Source organism: Callithrix jacchus, chromosome 20, assembly GCF_049354715.1.
Source record: "Callithrix jacchus isolate 240 chromosome 20, calJac240_pri, whole genome shotgun sequence".
Lineage (NCBI taxonomy): Eukaryota > Metazoa > Chordata > Mammalia > Primates > Cebidae > Callithrix > Callithrix jacchus.
In genome coordinates this window covers 30,596,028-30,616,336 of record NC_133521.1, presented here as the reverse complement: position 1 = coordinate 30,616,336, position 20,309 = coordinate 30,596,028, and the positions used below count along the sequence as shown (strand labels likewise).

At 37.0% G+C, this 20,309-nt stretch overlaps 2 protein-coding genes across 6 annotated transcripts in view; both read right to left on the bottom strand.

The window, feature by feature from the left end:
• HYDIN (HYDIN axonemal central pair apparatus protein) overlaps nucleotides 1-19,302 on the bottom strand; it is a 516,394-nt gene extending 497,092 nt beyond the window's left edge. For 2 of the 4 annotated variants that reach the window (XM_078357700.1, XM_035282169.3), the window contains exons 1-3: nucleotides 19,006-19,302; nucleotides 7,900-8,031; nucleotides 1,509-1,645 (exon numbers count right to left, since the gene is read on the bottom strand). In XM_078357700.1, coding sequence (XP_078213826.1) covers nucleotides 1,509-1,593 — 85 coding nt within the window. In that variant the 5' untranslated portion in view covers nucleotides 1,594-1,645; nucleotides 7,900-8,031; nucleotides 19,006-19,302. Of the gene's footprint in view, nucleotides 1-1,508; nucleotides 1,646-2,035; nucleotides 2,122-7,899; nucleotides 8,032-19,005 lie in introns of all 4 variants that reach the window. The other 2 variants (XM_078357699.1, XM_054248689.2) reach the window with 2 other exon arrangements.
• Nucleotides 12,064-19,302, bottom strand: CMTR2 (cap methyltransferase 2). 2 transcript variants are annotated; one of them, XM_035282188.3, is made up of 3 exons: nucleotides 19,006-19,302; nucleotides 18,816-18,855; nucleotides 12,064-15,663 (listed from the first exon to the last, which is right to left on the bottom strand). In XM_035282188.3, the coding sequence occupies exon 3, from the start codon at nucleotides 15,642-15,644 to the stop codon at nucleotides 13,332-13,334; it is 2,313 nt and encodes a 770-aa protein (XP_035138079.1). In that variant the 5' UTR covers nucleotides 15,645-15,663; nucleotides 18,816-18,855; nucleotides 19,006-19,302; the 3' UTR covers nucleotides 12,064-13,331. The 2 variants fall into 2 exon arrangements, with proteins under 2 accessions (XP_035138079.1, XP_008984433.1); XM_008986185.6 differs by lacking the exon at nucleotides 18,816-18,855 and having other exon boundaries at nucleotides 19,006-19,144.
• Nucleotides 19,303-20,309: the final 1,007 nt, after the last annotated feature.

The following is a 20,309-nucleotide window of genomic DNA, read 5'->3' as shown; positions in this document are numbered from 1 at the left end:
CTTGTGGCAGACAAGTCTGTGGCTTGCGGGTCTGCGTGGTTAGAAGTCTCTGACCTGTGCAGTTTTAATGTGTCAGGGCTGAGTGTTCTGGGATTTCTCTAGAGGCTGGCAAGGGTTCCTGAACCACTTGTTTGTCCCGCCAGTCTGTCAGGGTTGGAAAGTCCAAGCCATAGGACCCAGTTTCCTTTCCTAGCTGATGTTTTCCTGCCATAACACTGTGGGATGTTACTTGCCTTGAGTTGGAAGCGGTTTGCATTTACACCTGTAAATGTATTCACCCTTTTGATTTATGTAAGATTTTTTTTTGTATGCAGTTCTCAATTCTTTAAAGAGATGACCCCAAATTTTGGTTTTCTAATGTTATATGAGAACATTAGGCCCCAGCAACACATCACTGTGTAAGAAAAAATAAAAGTGCTGCCGAAAAAAAATAAATACCTAAAATTTGTAGTTAAAAATCTTCTAACAAACAGAAATTCCAGTTGCAGTTGGTTTCACTAGAGATTTATATCAAACACTTAAGAAAGAAAAATCAATTCTACATAATTTCTTCCAGAAAATAGAAAAGAGAATACTTCCCAATACATTTGATGAGGCCAGCATTACCCTGATCCAGAAACCAGACATTACAAGAAAACTGCAGACCAATATTTCTATGAGCATAGATATCAAAATTCTCTAAGAAATTTAAATCCAGAAATACATGAAAACGATAATATAACCAACTGGAGTTTATCCCAAGGATACAAAGCAGATTCAACATTCAAAAATTAGCCAATACACCTGGGTGCAGTGGCCTCACACCTGTAATCCCAGTGTTTTGGGAAGTCAAAAGGGAGGATGGTTTGAGCCTCACTAATCATAGTGAGACCCTCATCTTTACAAAAAAAAAAGTTGTTTTTTAATCAGCTAATATAATTCACCATCTTAACAGTCTAAAGAAGAAAAACCACATGGTTACCTCTACAGTTACAGAAAAATCTTTTAACGAAAGTCAACATTCATTCATGTGTTTTCTTTTAATCTCGAAAAAAAAATAGGAATAGAAATGTTCTTAATAGGATGAAAGACTTTTACTGAAAAACGCTGTATCTAATACCGTAATGATGAAAGATCCTTTCTCCCTAAGATTAGGAATGAGGCAAGGAATTACCTTCTCACAGCACTCTTACTCGACATCATAGTGGAAGTCCTAGCCAGGGCAAAATGGCAAGAAAATGAAATAAAAAGCAGAGAGACTGGAATAGAAGAAATAAGTACGCAAATAAGCTACACAAACTAAGAAAAACAACCAGTTTCAGTGTTACAAAACGGTGACGGCGGAAGGTGAATGGGGCTAGGGTTAAGGTGAAATGAGAAGTCTTTCTGAAAAGATAACTTTTGAGCTGAAATTTCAAGGATACAAAAAAGCCCACCATGAAAAAATAATTACACACACACACACACACACACACACACTGAATTTGTATGTTATTCTCTATCCAGGATTTTTCAGCTTCTAAACTTACAGTTTCGGAGCTCACTCCTCACTGCCTCTAAGTTCTCTAGTTGCAAAAGACTTTGATCAGCTGAAATCCTCTTTTTGTCTTCCATTACAGACAGCTGAGCAAACTTGGTCCAATCAACTGGTAAGGGAGAGGGTGGGCTGGAAGGTGAGAAGGTCACGAGGTTTAAGCAACAGGGATTAGGCAAGTAAATCTTAAAAGGTGAAGGGGAGCAGTTTAGCAATTATTAACATTTCTCTGCATAAACAAAATTCATAAGCCTCTATTCATATGTAAAAACTGATTGACCAATAAATTCCAAATGGTGAAAACTGATAAATCCAGATGAAAGATACAAGAGAGTCATTGTACAATTATTGCACGCTTTCTGTAGGTTTCAAATTTTTCAAAAAATAAAGTTGGAGGGAAAAAAGAAACCTGCATATCTTGCATTCTTGAATACATGTTATAGATGACATAATTTGGAATTCTTTGTGAGTCAAAGCAATTTTAATACAAATGGCAAATACAAAGATTAGAAAACAACTTACCTGTATACTATTGTATCCCTGGTCTTTGAAATCCTAGTTAAAATTCCTCTGCTAACTATCAGAGTCTCCAAAATTCACGCTCTTAACTGCAGAGTTTACAGAAAAAAAAAATTCTTTGACATTATCTGCCATTTCAATAGCACAAGGGCAGAAATAATACTTAAGTAAGCAAAGTACAGTGTAACTCTGGAAGTCTAGTTAATGGAAATTTGGAATTTAAAAAGTATTAATTACTTGCCCATTATTCTGCTAATTGATTGAGCGACCAGAAATACAATAATACAGCTAATACACACAGAGACCAACCTATTTAGCCTGGAATGAATTCCAAGTTTTCTCTACCACCTCAATTTTCATAAGAGATTTAATCAACATTAGCAGAAATATGTATATTCCTAAAACTGTGCTCAGGCATTAGCAACTATGTTTAAAAACCACAGGTTCTTTGGTGACTAATTAGTGACTATTAGGCCAGGTGTGAACTATATTAATAAAACCAATTTCATCACTGTAATTAAATTTAAGTATAGAGAAGCTAAAAAAAATACTGTTCTAAAATACCTCTGCATTTATAGTGGGGTAGCTTGTATAGGTTTAACTCTCTCTAGCAGATAATAATTATAATGCTGAACAAAATGTTTTTTGAAAGAAGTTATTGGAAGGTACTGTAGAGAGACAGACCAAAAGGCAGCAGAAACTAGAGGGGAGTTGACCTCTAAACTAAGGTAACTAAGATAGAGGAATATTTGCATTTTAAAGGCTTTTCACTTAAGGTTGCTCTCCAGTCTGTTTGCCATGCGAAGGCTAAAATGCAAGCAGAAATCTGTAATCCTATTGGCTTATTGAGCCAGATAATAGAGTTGGAGTCTCCAATAGTAGCTGAAAAGGGGAGAATCCCAATAAGAAGGGGGTCAAAAAAGTAAGAGTTCTAAAATCTCTCTATATTTGCTACCCAATCCTTGACCAACTCTTGAACTACAAATGCACAGAGACAACTATGAGGTTGCCAGCAAATGACAACAGCTGGAAAGGCTGAAAAAACTAAGCAGAACTTTCAGGGGCTGCCCAAAACATGGGAGGAGTCTGGAATTTGAGCCAGCCAAGTTAACTACCCATAGAACAAAAATCCACACCCTTCACAGTAATACAAGAGATTCAGAAATTGTCACAACATATCACCCACAATAGCTGGTGGCCAAAACAATTACTAAACATGTGAGGAAACAGTACATTGGAATCTACAGTTAGGAGAAAAACCAGTCAATAAAATCTGACACTAAGAGAACCCATTTGCCAGAATTACTAGAAAAGAAATTTAAAGTCACTATTATAAGTAGGTTAAAAGACTTAAAGAAATATATGATTATATGAAATGAACATATGGAGAATATCGGCAGAAAAATAGAAACTATAAAACAGAATCAAGTGGGAATCACAGAACTGAAAACTGAAACACCTGAGATGAAAAATGTACTAGATGGAATTAACAGATTGAAGATGTCAGAAGAAATAATCAGTAAACTCAAGGATAGTAAAGTAATGAAGAAACCTGGCAGACAACATCTTAACCAAGCGATCAAAGTTAACATTACTAACACTGGGAAAAACCAACATCCTGTGCCTCCTGAAATGATGCACAGAAAAGGAAATATCACTTGCATGGGGTTTTGCCAAAAATCGATAACTTGAATCAAAAAACATAAAGCAAATGCAAACTGCGGGCCAATATATACAATAATTGACCTAAACACTGAAAATTCCAAAGCCAAGAAGACAAAGAATGGCTGAGAAATTATTCCAAACTCAAATAGACTAAAACAGACATAAAAACCAATACAATAATGATCATGTATCAGATCTGGACTGGAGACAGTGGGGCAGGGAAGCAATAAAGAACATTAATTAGACAATTATTGAAATTTGAATATGGACTATGAACTAGAGAATAGTATTATACCAATGTTAAATAGTCTGACTTTGATCATTATACTGTGGTTACATAAGGGAATATCCTTGTTTTTAGAAAATGCATACTTAGGTATTTAAGGGTGCAAAATGTCTCCAAGTTTCTCTCAAATGGTTCAGATAATAAAATTATATGCACCCACAGAATGATAAAGCAAATGCAGAAAAATGTAAACAACTGATGAATCTTTATAGAGGATATGTGGGAGTTCCTTATACTATTCTTGCAATTCTTCTGTTAATTTTAAAACTATACTGAACTAAGTAAGTTGCCAAAAATGACTATACCCTACTGGAAATCTGACACATGACTACCAGGAGTGTAGATTAGTATACTACTCTGGAAAACTGTTGGTAGTATCTACTAACCACTTGATAATTTAGCAATTCCACTTCTAGGTATATACCTGTCATGGTTTAAATTGTGTCTCCTAAAACTTCATATGTTGAACTGCTAACCCCAGTACCACAGAATGTGACCTTATTTCGAAATAGAGTTGGTGCAAATGTAAATAGCTTATGAAAAGAGGAAATCTGGACCCAGAAATACTTACAGAAGGAAAACTGTCTGAGAAAACTGAACTTACAGTACTGCAAGTCAAAGCATTCCCAGAAGCTAGGAGACAGGCCTGGAATAGATCCTTCCCTAGTGCCTTCGGAGGGAGGATAGGCCTGGCTAACATCTTCATCTTGGAGTTCTGGCCACAAGAACTGTGAGATAGTAAATTTCTGTGGCTTAATTCACTTAAGTTTGTGGTACTTTGTTATAGCAGCTCCAGATAATTATTCCAATATCCAACAAAAATACATTCATAGTAGTATCAAATGGTGTACAGAAGAATGTTCATAGTAGCCCAAACTGAAAATATCTCAAGTATCAGGCAATAGTAGAATGAGTAAGTTGTAATATATTTATATAATGGAATTCCATACATTAAACAACATAAATTAATCTCACAAACATTATGAGCGAAAGAAGCCAGACACAGATGAGGTAAAAGAAAAGAGAAGGTTCAGATAGTGGTGAAGGAGGAAACTAGGGAAGACAGAGCTTTGAAAGCATTCTAAAGGTGGCTACACACAGAGGGCATATTTTAAAATCTTTTAAAGTAACACTAAGGAGAATGTCCTGAAAATATTGTGCTAGGAAAGCTATCTATTTTGGTCTACTTCTACTATCACACAGGAACATAAAAGTTTCTAAAAGCTCAGGAAAATGCATAGCATTTAAACAAGACCCATAGAAAATGATTGCAATTAAACCTATATAGAGAGAGATTGCAAGGAAAAGGCAGAAAATATGAGAAACATAACCCCCCAAAAAAACACTCAAAAAAAAAGTCACAAGATGGATTTAAGTGATATTAAAGAAGTTAGGAAAACAGAAGCTCTAAAAGAACAACATGAATTAAAATAGAAAAATACAGGTTACATGATTAGTCAACAGGAAGACAAAAAAACAGAGCTCAGTAATGTTAAATCAAGTTTAGCCTGAAGCTGCCTCCTTATATATTTTAAGTTTGGCCTAAAGGTTTCTCTGCACATCATGAACTATAACAAGTGGAGGTATAAACAGACTGTAGCTTACACTTGTGCCAATCACCAAGTTTTGGCCAATCAAATATAGCCAACAGCTCAAACCGTCTTCAAATAAGGCAAATGCCAATCTGTAACCAATCCAGTTGTTTCTGTACCTCATTTCTGTTTTCTGTATATCACTTTCCTTTTTCTATCTATAAATCTTCTACCACATGGCTGCACAGGAGTCTCTGAGCCTACTGTGGCTCAGGAGGCTTCCCAATTCACAAATTGTTCATTGCTGAATTAAACTCCTTTACATTTAATTCAGCTGAAGTTTTTCTTTTATCAGTAAATAAAAAAACCAACCACTTCACATATGAATTTTAAACATAAGAGCTAACATACATAATGGAAAACAGTAATAGAAATAGAAAAAGAAAAAGAAAATTAAAAATCAAAAGAAGATAAAAAATAATTTGAGAGAAAGTAGTAGACACAGAAGACAGGTGCTAATATACAACATAGATTAACATAGGTTAAGCAGTCCCTTAACAAGAAAAACAAAGAAATAATATAATTAAAACAATGAATTATATTAATAGAATTAAAGAGAATATGTTCATATCTACTGATTTTATTTATTATTATTATTTTTTAAAGATGGGGTTTCACCATGTTGGTCAGGCTGCTCTTGAACTCCCAACCTCAGGTGATCCGCCCACCTTGGCCTCCAAAGTGCTTGGATTACAGGCGTGAGCCATAGAAACATTTAAACAAACACTGATTTTTTAAAATACCTCAAAAACTAGGAATACCACCTTAATAAAAATAGTAAACTAAAAAATCAGCACCTAATATAACAGGGAAACAATAGAGTAGCAGTTCTCAACGTGTCGTCCATGGACCTTTTCAAGGGTCTGTGAGATCAAAACTATTTTCATGGTAAAACTGAGACAGGAAATCAGCAGGAATTGTGTTCCCAGCACCCGGTGAACAAAAGGAGCTGATAAAACAGGACTGGGCAAAGAAACCAGCCAAAACCAGCTAAAACCAAGATGGTGACCAGAGCAACCTCTAGTTGCCCTCGTTGCTCATTATATGCAAATTGTAATGTATTTTGCATGCTGAAAGACAGATATAACTCCCAGTAGTACCTTAACAGTTTACAAATGCCATGGCAACACCTGGAAGTTACCTTATATGGTTTAAAAGGGGAGGAATCCTTGGTCCCAGGAACTCCCCACCTCTTTTCCAGAAAAGTCATGAATAACCTGCCCCTGACTTAGCATATAGTCAAGGAATAGCCATATATACTGCTAGACAGCAATCCACCATGGCTGCTGCTGCTGTCTGTTGTTTGAATAAATTTGCTTTTGCTTTGCTCTGTAAGTTCACTCATGAATGAGTTCCTGCATGAAGCCAAGAACCCTCCTGGGCTGAACCCCAATTTTGGGGTTTGCCTGCATCAAAACCAAGACATTATGCATCATTTCCCCTTTGACAATATCAATAGTGCACTGACGATGAAGAACAGTAGTGAGCAAAACTGCTGTTGCCTTAGCACAAACCAAGGCTGTGGCACCAAACTATACTAGTAGGCATTGTATTCTTCATCATATGCTTAGAAGGGAGCCATTTTTACTTAAGAATGTCCTTGACGAAGTAGTAAAGATAGATCAATTGTATTACATCTTGCTCTTAGAGTACATGACTTTAATAATATAGGTGAAGAAATGGAAAGTTGTGTATACGTAACGCTCTTGCTGCACACCAAAGTAGAATGAGTGCCTCCAGGAAAAGCATTTGTGTAATTGAGTTGCAAAGTCAAATGGTGCATTTTTCATGAAACATCATTTTTACTGGTAAGAAAAACTGGCAGACAAACTATAGTTATTGAGACTTGAGTATCTGGCAGATATTTTATCAAAAATGAATAAAGTGATCTAGCACTTCAAGGAAAACAACTGTCAAGCATTTGTTGCCATGATAAAATTTTAGAATTCAAGTAAAAATTAGAATTTTATAAAACTTGCGTCCACCACTCGGTGCTTGAAAACTTCCCAATACTTAATTTGTTTGATGAGATCAGTGGTGATGTTTTAAAATATAATTTTTTGTGTAATGTATAATCAAATGTGTCAACATTTGCATGATCTGCATAATTCAGTGAACCAGTAATTTTTAAAAGGCAAATTCATGGTGTTAAAAAGAAAATCCCATATGGGTAAATGATTCATTAAAAGTGTAAGACAGACCAATGGTTTTTAGTGTAAGAGTCCAAAAAATTCAAAATATAGCTTGATTCTTCATTGCAACCAATGTTTAAGAAACTATTACCTGTCAAAGTTTGATGTAACATCAGAAAAATCCATAATTACCTGAAAAGGTTATTAAAGTACTCCTTTTCTCAATTTCATATTTATATGAGGCCATATTTTCTTAAATATTTCAACCAAAACAATGTATTGCAACAGATTGAATGTAGAATCAGATGAGAATCCAGCTGTCTACTGTAAAGACATAAAAATGATTTGCAAGAATGTAAACAATATCACATTTCTCACTAAATTGTTTTGAAATATTTTTCATAAAAATTATTTATAGCATATAATAGTTTTATTATTCTTATATTAAAATTAATAAAATTTGCCTGTTATTAATTCCTCATATGAGTTATATCAAGAGATATAACTCCCAAACAAAAGCTCTTTGGGTTCCTTGATAATTATTTAGAGACTAAATTTTGAGGCCCAACACTTTGAGATCCACTGCACTATAGCCAATGAAACTGGTGAATATTATGCCAGAATGTGTGAAAGCTATCAGACTGCTGAATTACACTTCAAAAAATGACAAAGGCATCAACATGAAGGAGCCCTTCTCCTACCCAGCAAGCCAAATCTTTGAGTGACTTGAATATCAAGTAAGAATAGTCATAATTGACGAAAACATATCCAGTATACAACCAACCATACATTCCTAAAGAGAGTTTAAAAACAACCACAACCAAGAAATCTCACTGGTCACCTTTCAAGGTTGCTAAGATACAAATTTATCTTTGTGAAAATTGATAAAGGGTTAAAGAAATTAAGCATTTGTCCAGCTTTTCCTAAACTACTTCAGAAAAAAAGTTGATGAGTCCATCTTCATAAAAATCCAGTTAGGAAAACACTGTTTGCAACCCTTAATAAATAGAACTAGTATCCATATTTAATGCATGCTAAACCTATTAAGTGAAAGACTGATAGAAAACCGATGGATCAGGTTGACAATATCTAAACTGATTAACCTTAATATAATTGAGGGGGGCACCTAGCCAATTTGTGCTTGTGAAGTGATAGAAAGGAAGTACACACCACCCTCATGAACTATTCTTGCCAAAAGCAATCAATTCGGTAGACTTACCTACCGATCTATGAGAATCTGTGGCATAGAAATGCAATTAAAAAGTAATCACAAATAACTCATCAGCCAAATTAAGATTATAAAGAAGGTTACAGGACAACCAGTTCTTCAGCAAGTTTAAATGGCACGGCCAACAAAATGTTGGGGCTTGGCTCCAAAACAGGGACTAAATAGATTAAGGGAAACCTCAAGAGACATCAAATAAACAGAAGGAGCCTTATTTGGCTCCTTAGCTGAAAAACGATAAAAACTAATTTCTGAGACAACATGGAAAATGAGTATTGGGTGATACTGAAAATGGTATTAAACATGGACTGGGTATTTGGTGATATTGTTAGGTTTGGTAAGTTGCTTATCTGTTAAAGACACATATGTATTTCTATGTATGTATGTATTTAGAGGTATGTGTTTCATGAATTTAAAATACTCCAAGAAAAGAAGTAGCGGGTAAAACAAGTTCAGCAAAATGCTGATAGTTACACAACCTGGATGCAGGTACATGGGGTGGGGGTGGGGGTTGTTCTATCATTTTAATTTTGTGTATGTCTGAAGGTTTTCTATAATAAAAACAAAAGCAAACAGCATTTTGGAGATACCTATATTGATGATATAGCATACAAAGTAAGTACATTTCATGTACTTATTCACAATAAGCATGTGCTTGATAAATTTATCCTAAAAAATGAAATAATGAAAAAAGACGTAACAGTGTAAGATCACTCAGAGTAATGCTCAAACTGAATGATGAAAGCAGTAAGTGCAATAGCTCCACAGATTAACATTACTGGAGTTGCAGGAATATTGTTTACCCTACTAAAAAGAAAGCCACTCGAAAATATTTATGCTTGTTTTGAATTTTCCCAGCTACTCTGTTATAGACTCAGATTTTTCAATCCTGGGATTCAATGGAAGCAAAATAGAAACGCTTGAAAGTAGTTAGAAAAAACACATCTGTCTTGCCCAGTAAAATAATTTGGTGTTGGGGCAAAATCTTAAATAGCAAAAAGATGCAGAAACACATAAAATATGTTTATCCGCAAAGATAAGAATATTTCAATGTAATCAACACAAATAAAGAAAAATCTTTACAAATGTTTTCCTTAAATCAAAACAATTTAAGCCATATATTAAAATATGGCTGTAATATAAAGTAATACTACACGTCCCATAACAGCCTAAACTGATGTGCTGCACTTGGTATGAATGAACACAGAATAATTACACCTACTTGATATAATCACTCTGAAAAGACACAAAGATCAAGATCTCGAAAAAGACAAACATTATCATGGATACAATTTATAAATGAGTACACAACCTATATGTGAACACGAGTAGACTGGACTAAAAGCTTCAGTTGAGTGAAATTAGACCGCTCGGCCACGCTATCACACACAGGGTGGGTTGAGTGGATTTAAATGCTAGCTATCCTTAGTGACATTTTTATAATACAGTTTTTTGTAACTTTTCACTAATAACGCACTTTCATGTATCTGTGGTCATAAAGAAGCTTCGCCTCCTCCCAAATCATTCCAGCATAAACTTATGGTTATCAGAATAAGTTATTGGCATTTCTGTTTTGGCCAACAAAGAAAAAACAAGTATTAAACAGACAATAAGAGAATGGACAGGGCAAGGGAGAACTCCTTATTCAAAGCCTGAAACTTTACATAAGCTAAAAAATGCATTACAGTCTCAAAATAATAACTCATTATATATATATATATCTCCAGGATTATTTTAATTACACCACCTAATACCTACATACTATGAGTCACCATATGTAGTATCAAGCTTTCAGTTTACTTGCTACTTGGCCGATCAGGCCAACCCTAAAAAATAAAATGGAAAATGAATTTCCATTTCAATATTGAATTTGAAATATTCATATTTTGTTTCAATATTGAAATTTTTTAGAGTGAGTTCTGCTCCTAAGATCAGCCTGAAATGTTTTATCCAGTTTTGTTTCAAGCCTATTATCAAATAATCGTGTCTCTCTTTTCAATGTTAAGTATGTGGGAAACAAATTTGTAGCCAGGTCTTGTATATCTGTACCACCTAGATATAGTAATTTGCCATCATTCTAAGTGTATAATACTTGCATTAAGTGTATGTTTTGTTCAAATTAAACAGATTATAAATGAAACTTGATGTCTGTTTTTTAATAGACATCACAAATTAAAAATCTCATAACCTGTGGAGGAAAAAAATGTTTTTAAGAACAGTCTACGTTGGTAAAACATGCACATTCTCATTCTTAATTGTTCTCTTCTACTTTTCCATTCTTCTTTTGCATAGCATTTTTCCTCTTTCTCTGCGCTATTCATATAAATCATTAGTACCTGTCATCTATTAATACAACCAGTTCAATGTGAACCTTCCTCAAGTCACATCTAACCTCTAAAGCAATTTGAAACCAGTGAGTCAGCTGAGCAATTAATTCCAAAAGCCGTGTTAAAAAGCAAAATACATTTGACTATACTCCAGTGTTCTATATTCCAATACAGATTAGCATCAAAAAAAACAAAACATAACACTATGCATTCAATATTTATTTGAAGGGCTTAAAGACAGTCATAATGCTGGAATCTGGACCCATGCTTTCAACATCATTCTTATCAAACAGTTAAAATAAGTAAAAATAAACTGTGTTATTATTAATATATTGAATCCCACTTAGCAAGGCATAAAGACTATTAAGTGCAAAATGGTTTTCCAAGAATGGTTTTTCTTCCTGGTTTCAACTTTCTATCAGACTCCATCATCATACAACTGGAATTCCTTCCATAAAGTGTGTCCTGCTTCCAGTCGGAAATCAGATTTCTTTCAAAAATCTAATTCCAGGCCTCCACACACTCTCCTCCCAACTCCCCTTAAGTATTCAATTTCTTTCCTGAAGTAAATCTTCCATAAATATTACAAATATTAAGGACTAAATTTTAATGAATGCAAATCAGAGAAAATGAAAGAATATTAATTCTTATGAAAACCTCCCTTTAAAAATCTGTTTCCAGTCCCTCCCCATTCCAAATTGCAGCATAAGCATGAAGCACTAAAAAAAAACAAAAAAAGTCTGTTTCCAAGATATATTTTTAACTTCCCCCATGATTCCCTTTAAAAAAGATGAACACAAAATCTCTCTAGTAATGACTTTATTCATGAATTTATAATGGAATTCAAATTCAGCAAAGAACATGAAAATTTTCAGACTTTTATTAACCAAATGCATCATAAAATACATCTATTTTCACATAACAAAAATGCTTAAAATGCACATGTGAGAAATGAATATTCTCCACTTCATGGAACTTCAAGATAATGAAAATTGCTTACTACAGTTTGCCACAAAAACTCATTACACTGCAAATACAAAAGAAATAAAAAAGACTCATTACACTGCAAATACAACTGGCAAAATAACCATCTCAGGGCTAAACTTTTGGTAAAGTGCTATTTTCATGCTGAAAAAAAGAAATGAGTAAAGATCAAAAATTTTAAATTCTGAACCATGCTTCTGAGTTTTCTTTAGTATCCACTACGTTCATCGCATTCATGTGTTCCCAACATGAGACTACGCACTATCTCAAAATTTTTAAAAATCGTTCCATTCACAGATTCTTTCCTGGAAGTTAAAAATTATTATACCATTGCTAAATGAAGCTTTCATGATCCAGGTGTCCATTAGATACAACAAATAATTTTTCATTGTTTAAACATGATCTTTGGCTTAAAGCTGTCCTGTTATCTTTTGTTAGCTGGATGGTGTGGTCAGTAAAAGATACATACTGCAGCACACTAGTTTTATTTGAGCCATATAAGAAAATAGGGTCAATCGCCTAAGGGCAATGAATGGCATATATCAGGAATTTGGAGAGATGAATTCTCTAAAATTTGTAACTGATGTGTTAACGGAAATCATTGTTGCTGAACAGTGACTGTCACTCACTCCCTTTCATCAATTACCTCTATCAATTCATTAACAACATTAACCAATGAGAGAAAATTAGTTGGAAAATTCATTAACAGAATTAGCCACTGAGAGGAAATCAGTTGGGGAAAAAAAAAACTAATCTGAATGAAAGCACACAGATGCAAATCTTAGGCAGATTAAGACCAACTAAACTGCAAATGTAAGTATGGCGGTGTCCACCCATACACATACACACACCTCATACTTAGAGTGTGAATATCTACCACTGCATAGATTCCACCACATGGAAGAGCTCTATGCCTATGGGTGCATATATCCTAGAGATTAGAATGGACAGTTTTCCCGAATTAATGAGACTTTGAATGATGCAAACATTGGCCTTTCCCCAAAAGGTCTTTAAATTAACAGAGCAACAGGATGCAATACTGAGTAAATTACATGAAGTTATAAAGTTGAATCTCAGAAAGAACACGTTCAGTTTTGTAACTGAAGCCTGCTGATAATTTCATCTCTCTCTCTTTGAATTATGAAATGCAAATGTCTTTTAGCAATGGCAGCATTCAAATCCCACAAAAAATCAAGCAATGTTCCCTTAAGGAGTACTTCCATTGGCACAAACTGTAAAACCTGCTGGGGTGAGTCAGAATTGAGCAAAGTGCTCAACAATTCATTCACATTCTGCAGATACTGGAAAACTGGATTTGGAAGGTCCTGATAACCAACACATAGCAGGGCTGCACAGGGCCTCAGGGGATCAGAGGATGTGGGACAAAAAAAAGTGATGAATCTAAAACAACTGTGGAGTACAAAGATCAAACCAGCCATAAATCTTGTGAAACAAGAAAGTACAGGCAAAATCATAACATCTCCTGTATGAAGCTCCTGCAATGAATGTAGAAGGCAGTCCAAAAATAAATGCTGGTAAGTAGGATCTCCATCATGAAGCAAAGAACAGCTGAAAGTCGTGAGTTCAGCTGATTCTAAGAGTTGAAATTCCAACGGTAGATGCATTTTGATATTATGGGGAGTAGAAAAGCCCACAAGCAGGCACTTTATTTGATTGCTGGGTTGTACAACCTGCTTATCCTGAAGGCACTCGGTAAGGCTAAACAACTCAGAAAATATCAGTTCTTCAGAAAAAACATGACACGAACAAGAATACTGCTGTTTTGGCCTAAACTTGGAATCCAAATTAAAAGCTCCTCCTAATGACTTTTCAATTGCTTCATTAAGAGTTTTTAAAATTTCACCATCACAAAAAGGAGAACACTTTACCTTTGGCAGTTTCTTTCCCTCCAAAATATGCCACGAGTGACACTCAAGATTGAAAGCTGTTCCTTCTAAAATAGAACTTTGCCCAGGATGATATACACCATGTTCTTCAGCCCAACTATTAAAGTATCCTTTGGCTACTTTATCGTTCCATGAAAGGGCTTCTAGCATCTTCCTTTCATTATAGGTTTTAAAGTATTTGTTCCTCTGCCCAAACCATTTTGTATTTGTACTACAACCAATACTCGATTTTTTTACTAGCCAATTATTTCTGGAAAGATGTTTCAGTTGAAATTTTTGCATAAAATATTGTACAGCACAATCCCTTAAATTATTCAGCTTTTCTTGTTCCACTTTTCCCATGCAGTCAAACAGACGAATGTTCTCAGAAATAGTTTCTAGCTGATATTTATGAAAGAACACACAACATTCTTCATGTCTCTTAAGAAAAGAATCAGGAATCACGTGATGGGGAAAGAGGGCTTTCCTTTTCATTTCAGTCCCAAAATTTAAGATCATCTTAGATAACAGAGGATGGATGGCCTCTCTCCCCTTATAGTGTAGACAAACCACATAGACTTCGGAGTTTCCTGCCTTGCTAGTAGCAGGTTTGAAAACATGGACTTGGTCAAAGCAACAGTTTAGCAGGTACATCAAGTTTATGGAACAATGTTCAAACATAGTAAACATCTTCAGAACAAAAGAGCCACCATTTCCAAGAGTGGTCAGAGCAGTGACAACCTCACAGTAATGCAAAGAAGAAACTAAAGCCTCCTGTTCACCTGGGTTTCCTTGGCAATCAAAACTCCCATCTGCCGTGATCAAGTGAATGGTAGCCATGCTGCTTATGAAATTCTGAAGTCCAGTCAGGTATTTCAGGGTCATGATGTCACCAGTATTATCTGGACCAAAGTACCACCAATGCAAGGTATTTGCAATAAGCCGGTCATCCATAATCATCATGAGGTCATCATTTGCTTCATGGTATGGATTCAGAGTATTCGCTACCCAATTCCAATCACAAGGAAACCGATGAGATTTTAAGTAGTGGTTGAGACTAGCTATAAAAGCTCCTGGAGCTTCACAAAGGTGTAGAGAATTCAGTTTTCCATTCTGAAAAGCTTCCTGTGGAATAAGTGGAAAGCTGCACAAAATCTCATGGAACTTACACCATGCTTGAGTACAAAGTTCAGCATTCACAGATTTTCTAACATGAGAAATGATTTTCCCTGCTTTATTAGTGGAAGCAGTGTGCTCATGCCACTCATCCAGTTTCTTATCACTCAGTAGGTTTTTTACTTCATTTAGGGAGTTCTTCAAATCAAGAAATGCATTAAATTCATTGTGGTCACAGGTGAAAATCTCACTGGGATCTGGTAATTTCCACTCATTATCAAGTGGCTTGCCATAAGAAAACTTCTTGGCAAAGAGTTCAAAAATCTCAGCAAGAACATCTGGGCTGAATGACTCAGGACTTGCTAGCTGCTGAACTGGTGGCTTTCTGCACTTACTCATTTTCAAATCAAATTAAAATCTAAGAAGAAAAAACACATAATTAATTGAATCAAATGTATTAGTGAGTGAAATCTCAAGAGCAGCAAATATGATCACACTTATGACAAACTCCAGAAAATGGGAAGGCTCATGTATCATATTCTGTTACATAACCAGGTAATTTGGAATAATGAAAAAGTAAAGGCTTCCAAGACCTGGGTTCAAATTCCAGCTCTGCTACTTATGGCTTAATAAGCAGCCTTGGGTAAATTCCATCTCTGGGATTTGCTTTCTTCTCATTTAAAAAAAAAGGGGTCTTTTTTTTTTTTTTGAGATGGAGTCTCGCTCTGTCACCCAGGTTGGAGTGCAATGGCACGATCTAGATTCACTGCAGCTTCCACATCCCAAGTTCAAGCAATTCCTGCCTCAGCCTCTGGAGCAGCTGGAACTATAGGCACATACTGCCACACCCAGTTATTTTTCTTTGTTTATTAGAGACGGGGTTTCACCATGTTGGCCGGGATTGGTCTTGATCTCCTGACCTCACGATCCGCCCGCCTCAGCCTCCAAACATGCTGGGATTACAGGTGTGAGCCACTGCACCCAGCCGGCATATCATTTTTTAAGAAGATACAACATACTAGCAAATTAAAAATATATTAACAAAGAATAATCACCAGTGAATGACAGCTCTTCTTATCATCGTAACCCATCTAACTCCTCCCCAAAGTTCTTCAGTATCGACTGCTGTGACAACAGCTACATGGCCTCAAACAAACACACTCTTAGAGATTCATCCCTGGACATGACCTTTGTTCAAGCTCTAACAAGTGACTTTTTGTTTTAGTTCCTGTAGAAGATCACGCACCTGACCCAGTACTGATCCTGCCACCAGCCATTTACCCCCCAGTAGGATTACTGAATACATCCTCCGTCCACATTTCATTCTCTAAGACATGCACTTTGGTGGTACCAATTACCTATATAGGTCATCAACTAATGCTCATGAGCTTGTAAACTGTGTTGTACTTGACTGGTTAGCCTTTTTCTGCTTGATGCAGAAACTGACCAACTGTTTACCCTAGTATGTCTCAAATTCCTGCCTTTCATATGGTTCAGACAGCTCCACACTTCCACCATAAAACATCATTATTTCTTCTAGCCACTAAAACTTCTTAACACTTGGATAGCAGAATTTTATACTGAAGAAATACACTTACTGAATATACAAATTACAAGTAGTCACTCTACATACTCTGGCAGTCAACACTGCCAAAAAACCCGAAATATCCGTCTTCTGAAGAGGAAAAAGGATATGAGAAGTATGGCTTAATGGCATCGTTTTGGAAAAGTTACAAATTCCAGTAGTGAGAGCAATGAGTACTACATGGTACCTGTTAGTGCAATGTAAATCAACAGATGCTTTAGTTCATAAATTCTGCATTTAGTACATACAATGCATTCTACAAATCATTTTCCAAAAAATCTAAATTTGCTAAATGTGAAAAAATGGACAATCACATCATCATCCCAGAAAGGCAGATGTTCGAGGACAAAATGAGAAATAGGACTACTGCTATAATACAATGATTTCAGATGACTTTTCTTTTAGCATCTACTTTGTATTGCTCTTTTAGCACACTTTTTTTCATTCTTTCTTATTTTATGTTTAAATTATTTGCAAGTCTACTCAACCAGTTTGTCATTTCCCTGAAGTAACAGGTGTCATCTTAGTCATTTGTTTGCCACCTTATATTTAAGATAAAAAAATTTTTTTTCAAGACAGGGTCCTACTCTGCCACCCAGGCTGGAGTGCAGTGGCACAAATCACAGCTCCCTGCAACCTTAACCTCCTCCCAGTCTCAAAGGATCCTCTCACCTCAACCTCCAAAGTAGCTAGGAAACAGCTGTGCACCACCACACCTAGGTAGTTTAAAAAAAAAATGTAGAGATAGGGTCTTGCTCTCTTGCCCAGGCTGGGCTCAAGCAATCCATCCACCTCGTCCTCCCAAAGTGCTGGGATTACAGGTGTGAGCCAAGATACCTATTTTTTGTTTGTTTGTTTTTTTACTGGTAGAACTGTATTTAGACAAATTTCTAAAGGAAGACAAAATTGAGGTGTTTCCACATTCACTAAAATCTTAAATAAGGGTAAATAAAAGTTTTTACAACAAGCTCCTCTGTCTTAATTCGCATTGTGCTTGCTGGAAATTACAACTATGTTTCACTCTCACCTATATTCTATTTTGGAAAAAGTCTAATTTTAGTCATTAACTTCACATACTAATTAATGGCTGTAGTTAAGCTGTGAAATCTTACCTAAGGTAATAGGTAATTACCTTCATATGAGGACAACTTAAATGACTCAGACACTCCACCGTTTTGACTACACTTTTGCTGTGTTGCCGCCTTATTCTTATTATTACTCCCTTACTCATTCCTCCAGCCAAACAGGCCTTTCTGCTGTTCACTGAAGACACCAAACACATTACAAGCCAAAAGTCTTTCTGCACTGCTCGTCCCTCTGCCTGGAATGCTCTTTCCCCAGCTATGAGGACAGCTAACTCCTTCACCTCCTTCCAGTATTTGCTCTAATGTCATTTTCTCAGTGAAGCCCACCTAGTTAAGATTGCATCTTGCATTTCCCCATGCTTCTTACCTCGCTGTATTTTTTTACTATGGTACCCATTTCCTTCCAACCTATAATTTACTTCTTTATGTTTACTATTTATTACGTCTTCCCTAAGTTAGAATGTAAGCTCCACAGGGCAGAGATCTTTGTTTTGTTTACACATAGACCATTCCAAGAAGTTAGATATTGCGTGGTACACAGTAAACACTCAGTATTTACTGAATAAATGAATGGATATCATACTTAGCACAAAAGGCACCTCTCCAGGTTCTGAATATGAGTCATAATAGTGCATTTCAACTTCACTCAAGCATTTAAATGCATGACTTAAAAAAAAAAAAAAAAGCATGTGGCTTACAGGGTATGTGGAAAAATTTTCCAGTATATGATCCTCTGAGTCTCCATTGAGCTTTGTGGCATCATAATTCTGCTAAGTGGGTTGCTATTACCATTTTTACATGGCAAACTCAAGTAGGCAGATACGTAGCCTCGCCCAAGAAAATGCTTGGAAAATTCGTGAACCCAAAACAAAACCCGAAGATCTCACCAACAGTTTTTACCTCTCAACACTCAAGTGCTTCCGCCAATTCCTACCAGCAACTGTGAAAAGAACAGCCAATGAGTATCCAGGGCTGACTCTGGGCGGGGGCACCCCAAATCTCATTTCATCTAGTGGAAATGAGTCCCAAACCCCACTCTAGCGGCCCAGTCCCTGACCTGGAGGAAACTCAGTCCCAGCCCCTGGCTTACCGGCTGGAAAGTCGAAGGAGGGCCGGGTCTCGTACCCAGGCCTGGATTACCTTCGCTCACGCCCACCTGGGCCCCAATATCAGGATAGGCTGCACTTCACTACCTCGAGGAAGCCATTCTGCACTTCCGCTCCCAGGACTGCTACCCGGGGTGATCGCTCCTTTGGGTCCGCTGCGCCTCCAGCCGCAAAGCAGGGAGGTGGTGCGCGGGAAGGCGGTCCAGACCCGCCCTCGCGGCACCTGAAAACCGAGCGCACCTCCAGGCCGCGCAGCCGCTGACGGGGTCCAGGGCAGCTCCAGTCCCACTGCGCACGCGCCCTGTAGCCGGGCCGGCGTCACGTGCGTTAACGTTACGCACGCCGGCGACTCGCGCCTCGCCTAGGCCTCCGCTCCCTAGGTTTTGCTCTGAGGGTTACAGAAGCTGGGAGGCGCCAGCCTCCCGCCCCCGGCCACTATGGCAACGGAAGCGGTGGGCGCAGGCAGAGCGTTCTTTGGTTCCGCCCCGGAAGAGGTGGAGGGAAGGGGCGGGGAAAACCTGTCAGTCAGGACGTGCTGGTTCCGCCCACCTGGCCACTATCCCCAAAGGCTTTCAGGCGCTTGTGGACAGATGTTAGTTCCTGTACAGACTGGGTTAAAACTGCAGCTCAAAAGACAATAGGAGGTTAAAAGCCAAACTAGGGATAAAAGCCAAACTGCGAGATAAGATTGTTTATATATACATGACATAATATATATTCATTATGTTGCTTAATAAACCAATAAGAAAAAGTCCAACGACCCCAGAAGGAAAATGAGCAAAGATTAGAACAGGCTTCCCAAAAAACAAAAAAAGTCAAACAAATAGCCAATAAGGATATACAAAGCTGTTTAAACTATTGTTAGACAAGAATGGAAATGAAAACAGTAAGTTTTCTTTTTACTCGGTTTAGCAAAGATTTAAAACATTGGTAATGGCCACTGTTGGTGAGACTATGGGGAAACAGGTTTATATCTGTGTATGGGAGAAAAACGTTATTATAAACCTTAGGAAGGCAAACTTTATTTGTTTATGGAAACAAGGTCTCACTCTGACCCAGGCTGGTGTGCAGTGGCTTGATGTAGACTCACTGCAGCTTCAATTTCCCTGGGCTCAGGCGAGCCTCCCCGAGAGATGGCGTCTCCTCATGTTACGCAGGCTGGTCTGGAACCCCTGGACTCAAGCGATCCACCAGCCTCGGCCCCCCAAAGTGATGGAATTACAGGCGTGAGCCACGCCACCTAGCCCAGAAGGCAAACGTTAAAAAGAGACATGCATATTGGCCAGGC

Coding starts and splice junctions, on each gene's coding strand:
- CMTR2 (XM_035282188.3), bottom strand. CDS start 15,644: ATGAGTAAGTGCAGAAAGCCACCAGTTCAGCAGCTAGCAAGTCCTGAG.